General features: G+C 36.4%; 1 protein-coding gene across 3 annotated transcripts; it reads left to right on the top strand.

Annotated features, from left to right (window-relative positions):
• The first annotated feature begins 743 nt into the window (after positions 1–743).
• Positions 744–5085, top strand: LOC142636365 (G-type lectin S-receptor-like serine/threonine-protein kinase B120). Of its 3 annotated transcripts, none has more exons than XM_075810563.1 (8): positions 756–2190; positions 2791–2901; positions 3012–3256; positions 3344–3554; positions 3697–3934; positions 4036–4183; positions 4283–4549; positions 4778–5085. In XM_075810563.1, exons 1-8 carry the CDS (start codon positions 873–875, stop codon positions 4793–4795), a joined length of 2556 nt encoding a protein of 851 aa, XP_075666678.1. In that variant the 5' UTR covers positions 756–872; the 3' UTR covers positions 4796–5085. The 3 variants fall into 3 exon arrangements, with proteins under 3 accessions (XP_075666676.1, XP_075666678.1, XP_075666677.1); XM_075810562.1 differs by having other exon boundaries at positions 4774–5085; XM_075810561.1 differs by lacking the exon at positions 4778–5085 and having other exon boundaries at positions 744–2190; positions 4283–4726.
• Positions 5086–5600: the final 515 nt, after the last annotated feature.

The raw sequence follows: 5600 nt of genomic DNA, 5'->3' as shown, positions 1-5600 counted from the left end.
AAAAAACCATGAACCATGAATAGGCTGTGTTGAATCGTGTGGTTACTTTTTTTACTTTTCATTTTTTTTGGTTTTTCTTTCAGATTTTCAGGTGAAAATCTAATTAGGGGAAAAAGGGAGATTTACCACCGTTTAGCTTTTAGAAGTTAAAAAAAAAAAAACCTGAATCAATCTCATATTTAATGGTACCTTAGAAGAGATAAATGTGACCAATATGTTTTTAGTGCAAATTTGTGATTCAGCTCCATGTGTAAAACACGAGTTCAAGACCTCAATTACATCTATCATGTTCCCATTAAAGGCAACAGAAATGCAAAATAAATAGATAAATAAAGTAGTAGAACATTATAATTAACCTTCCCAGATGAAGCAGAATTACTTCGAAAAATGACCATATTTTAGAGGGAGAAGAAAGGTCTTGGAAAGTAATGTGTAAAAGTTAAACAATTGGATGTGACATTCATGAGTACCGGGTCCATTGGCTTTTGGTGGACACCATGGGACCATTAATTTGATTTTTTAGATGATCAATAAGAGGCCAAATCCTAATAAACAAAGTTGTTTTGGAAGCAAGTCAAGGACATCAGGGATTGAACTTTGGTGGCATTCACCTAACCAATAGTCTTTTACGACCTTTTGCATTTCGTGGCATAGAATAGAACCTACACGCTAAAACTTGTCAAATATGTCAAAATGCATAATTTTCAAATGTTTTTCCTTTCTAAGTCAAAGTTCTCCGCCTCACATCATTAGTCAGATGATATCAATAGGCGGCCTTTGGAGCTCTTTCTTGAATATCATACCCCCATTAACATTGCTACTTCTATAGCTCCTCCTACATCTGAATCTCCAAAATTGTAACATGTTGTGAGATGGCCACCACTAGCAAAAGAAACCCAGTTGATGCTTTTCTGTTCTCGTTCTTTTTCATTTCCTACTATCTTTCTTTGTTGAGCCATGCAGCTGATAATACAATCACACAAGGCCAAAACCTGAGTGATGGCCAAACTCTGATATCAGAGGACCAAATTTTCCAACTGGGATTCTTTAGCCCTGCTAGTTCATCATTAAGATATGTTGGAATACGGTATTACAACATTCAAGAAAAAGAACCTTCAGTTATATGGGTTGCAAATAGAGAAAAACCACTCTTTGATAAAAAGGGCGTCTTGAGGTTTAAAGAAGATGGTAATTTGATGATTGTGGCTGGAAATAATACAGAAGTTTGGTCAAGTAATGCTTCAATCGTATCAGCAAACACAACAGCGAGGCTTGATGATACTGGAAATCTCATTCTCTCTAGCAATGACAGCAAGAAACATTGGGAGAGTTTCAATGATCCAACAGACACATTTTTGCCTGGCATGAGAGTGCAAGTGAATGCTGAAATGGGTGAGAATCGCGCTTTCACTTCATGGAAATCAGCCAGTGATCCTTCACCAGGAAACTACTCCATGGGGGTTGATCCTCAGGCCTCACCACAAATCGTGATATGGGAAGGAGAGCATAGGCGGTGGAGAAGTGGATATTGGGATGGAAGAATGTTTTCTGGTGTTCCAAACATAACAAGCAGCTATATGTATGGTTTTAAACTTTCTGATTTGGAAAATCAAAGCAGGTATTTTACTTATACCCCAATGACCAGTTCAGATAAGTTAAGGTTTCGGATACGTTGGGAGGGATATGAAGAGCAATTAAGGTGGGAAGAAGGTGGAAGTAAGTGGGATACCATCCAGTCTCAGCCAGCAGATAAAGATTGTGAACTCTATAATTTTTGTGGTAATTTTGGGCTTTGCAATGAGTTAAATTCACCTGTGTGCAGTTGTATGCAAGGGTTTGTTCCAATGGACCCTGATCAATGGTACAAGGGGAATTGGTCAGGTGGGTGTACGAGAAGAACTGAACTGCAGTGTCAAAGGAACCTTAGTAGTGTGACACAGGAAACTGCTGGAGAGGACGGGTTTGTGGATGTCAAGTGCTCGAAGTTGCCAGATTTTGCAACTTTGGAGGCGATTCCGCCGGGTTCCAATGAGACCTGTGAGAGCAAGTGTCTAAACAATTGTTCCTGTACTGCATACGCAGATGCTAGTGGGATTGGGTGCTTGATATGGAAGGGGAACTTGTTGGATGTGCATCAATTCCCAAGAGCTGGAAATACGCTGAAAATCCGTCTCGCAGATTCTGAATTAGGTAAGGTATACTCCCTTTGTTATTGTTATTGTTCTTGAGTTAAGAAGTTTTGTTATTCATAGATCATAGTGCAGTACTGTTATCCAAGGAAAATTTCTAAGATGTCAATTAAATAATTTGGATCAGCAGGTCTCTTATTTATTTCCAAATATTATTATTGTCATCTATTTTCAATTATTTCCTAAAATGCAACTGGACCTTTAGTGTGAATTGAGCCTTTGCCTAGATCTGTAGTAAACATTCTTCCATGGTGATTCCCATTATTTAAAATGTGTCATAGTAGTAACCAACTTCTTGTTTATTTAACTGTTCTTCCTTGATAATAAGGGATAGACTGATCACTCTATTACTTGAATTTCCTTTGTTCTCCATTCAATCTGTTCAAAACGTAGAGCATAATATTTAAAAATCTAGCTTGGATAATCACAGAGCTAGTGTGTGCTTTAGAACTCCACTATAATATTCCAATTAGCCAAGTGACCGAACCCATACTGGTTTGTCATGAATTCCATTTGGTTGTCTGGAAGCTGTTGGAAAACAGAGATAATAAGATTTCTCAGAACAATTTACACATAATGACATTTTTCTCTGTGTATGTAGGTGGCAAGAGAAAATTATCCATCCTTGTGATAATAATAATTGTTGTAGCTGGAGTAGTCCTCCTAGTTGTATTCACATTCCTATTATGGAGGTTCAAAACAAAACGGAAAGGTAGTACTTCAATTGTTCCATTCGATGAATGAATGTAAAATCCTTTTTGGAAAGCTTAAGAACTTAATTGTTTGTAATACTAACTTCTCACCTTTTCATTTAATCTTTAGTTTTGGCCACAGTGTCCTCAATTTCCGGTGGCAATGACAATGATACACCTTTGCGAACTTATGAATCAAGCAAAAGTATGGAATTTTCTACTGATCTTTCTGGACGAGCTGACCTCAGCATTGATGGAGATCAAGCAAATGGACTGGAATTACCATTGTTTAATTTCAATTTTGTAGCATTTGCAACAAACAACTTTTCCGAAGAAAACAAGCTTGGGGAGGGGGGATTTGGTCCTGTGTACAAGGTGATGAATATTTATGTTAAGTATCTCTGCAAGAATTTTGAGAAGTGAGGTCGAATGTACTAAAGTTACTACTTTTTTCATTACCAGGGAAAGCTTCCAGGGGGACAAGAAATAGCAGTAAAAAGGCTTTCAGTAAGATCTTGTCAAGGTCTGGAGGAGTTTAAGAATGAGATTATTCTGATTGCCAAATTACAACATAGAAATCTTGTAAGACTATTAGGCTGCTCCATTCAAGGGGAAGAAAAGATGCTTCTCTATGAGTACATGCCAAACAAAAGCTTGGATTGCTTTCTTTTCGGTATGTCCTTTTCTGAATCTATAGATTGCAAACTTGCTACTATAAAACCATGTAGAAATATGCACAAATGAATTTATAAAGCTTGTGAAAAGGAGTTTGTTTCAATAATTTTTTCTCATTTTTTATTGAACATAATTGGCAGACCCAAGCAAGCAAGCACTACTAGATTGGAGAAAACGTTTCACAATTATTGAAGGGATTGCACGAGGACTCCTTTATCTTCATCGAGATTCAAGGTTGAGAATAATTCATCGAGATCTAAAGGCTAGTAACATTTTGTTGGATGAAGAGATGAACCCAAAGATTTCAGACTTTGGAATGGCTAGGATATTTGGGGGAAACCAACATGAAGCAAATACAAATCGAGTTGTTGGCACCTTGTAAGTATGACATTTCTATGCATGTAAAATAAATCAACACATTTTTTTCCCTTGTCAACACCTTAATTAATCTGGATTTCACAACTTTTGTTCAAATGCAGTGGCTACATGTCTCCAGAATATGCAATGGAAGGCTTATTCTCAGTAAAGTCAGACGTCTATAGTTTTGGAGTATTACTACTAGAGATTGTGAGTGGCAGGAAGAACACTAGCTTTCGTTTATCAGAATATGCAAGCCTTATAGGACATGTAAGTACAACTATTGTCCTCTGTTTTAGTTCACTTGAGATTAGAAACTAAACTTTTAATTGGAGATTAAATGTATTGACACAATGTCTATGGTATTAGGCATGGCATCTTTGGAATGAAGAAAAAGCAATGGAGCTCATTGATCCTTCTATTCGGGATTCATGTTCTCGTGACGAAGTATTGAGATGCATACATTTGGGAATGCTGTGTGTCCAAGATTCTGCAGCTCAGAGACCAACTATGTCTTCTGTTGTGTTAATGCTAGAGAGTGAAGGTGCAACTCTTCCATTGCCTAGACAACCTACTTTTACTTCAATGAGAGAAAGCTCTATAGATACAGAATCTTACATGGAATGCCAAGACATCGTATCCTCAAATGATTTGACAGTTACAATGATTTGTGGAAGATAGAGTCATTTTTCCTTTATAGTTCTTAATGTGTATATTTTGCTTTCTGTGCATGTTACATACAAGCAGTATTTTATATTTTTGTTATCCAAAAATTCTAAAAGTTTTTAAGTATATTCCATATTTGTAGTTCAATTCTAATACATTCATGAGTAGTTTTACTTAATTCAAACTTCAAATAGGAAGCAAGTCGTGCATAATTAAAGGGGGAAATGGACCGAGATTCGATTGGCTTGCGAAAAGCTTAGGCCTAAAAAGGTAACGATGTGCAAACTTCAACAACAAAGTGATGTGGAATTTGTTTATGTAATCTATACCAACCTAGTACTATAGAGTGTTGAATTACTAATCATGTATAATTAGTCCATTGAAACAAAACCTTTCATTCAACTCCACATAGTTGAATATAATTGTTGATATTGTATTCCGCCCCCCCCCCCCCCTCTCCTCGCGGAAAATTCAGTTCCAGTTCGAAGGATTTCATGGATTTAATGGCTAAACCCTTTTTTTTTTGTGGCCAATTTCAATCAGTTTTGACTGGGTTGACCAAATATGATTGCCTTTTAACTAAAATCCAACCACTTGATCATATTAATTTGGTCCTACCGTCCTATTGTAAATTTTTCTATTAATTTCTTAATTTCTTTAAAAGTCAAGTGGGTGGATAGAGACATTAACAAAATGGCACATGAACTAGACAAATGGACATCTAAATCTTACCTTGAAGGACAACCAAGTAGGGATAAACTCCCAGAATTTGTTGCATTCCTTTTGTTAGTTTCTTCGATTTTGTTGTGGGAGATTTTTAGTTTATGGATTTTGTTTGTGTAGTCTGCCATAGTTTATTGTTATGGCTCCATGCTGGTTGTATTTATGGACTATGGGCTTCATGACCTGTTTGTATCTTTTCTGGTCTCAATTTATATATAATCTCTCTCTCTCTGTGTTTGCCACAAAACAAAAACAAAAACTCATCCAATTTAACCAGATAAAAAAATAAAAATAAAAA

The sequence above is a fragment of the Castanea sativa genome, chromosome 5, assembly GCF_040712315.1.
Source record: "Castanea sativa cultivar Marrone di Chiusa Pesio chromosome 5, ASM4071231v1".
In the NCBI taxonomy this organism is placed as follows: Eukaryota; Viridiplantae; Streptophyta; class Magnoliopsida; order Fagales; family Fagaceae; genus Castanea; species Castanea sativa.
This window is presented reverse-complemented; position numbering and strand designations above follow the sequence as displayed.

Excerpts from the sequence above, each read along its gene's own strand:
- LOC142636365 (XM_075810561.1), top strand. The coding sequence starts at position 873 with ATGGCCACCACTAGCAAAAGAAACCCAGTTGATGCTTTTCTGTTCTCG. Across the intron at positions 2,902-3,011 it reads GTTCAAAACAAAACGGAAAG|TTTTGGCCACAGTGTCCTCA; the intron begins GTAGTACTTCAA and ends TTTAATCTTTAG. Across the intron at positions 3,257-3,343 it reads GATTTGGTCCTGTGTACAAG|GGAAAGCTTCCAGGGGGACA; the intron begins GTGATGAATATT and ends TTTCATTACCAG.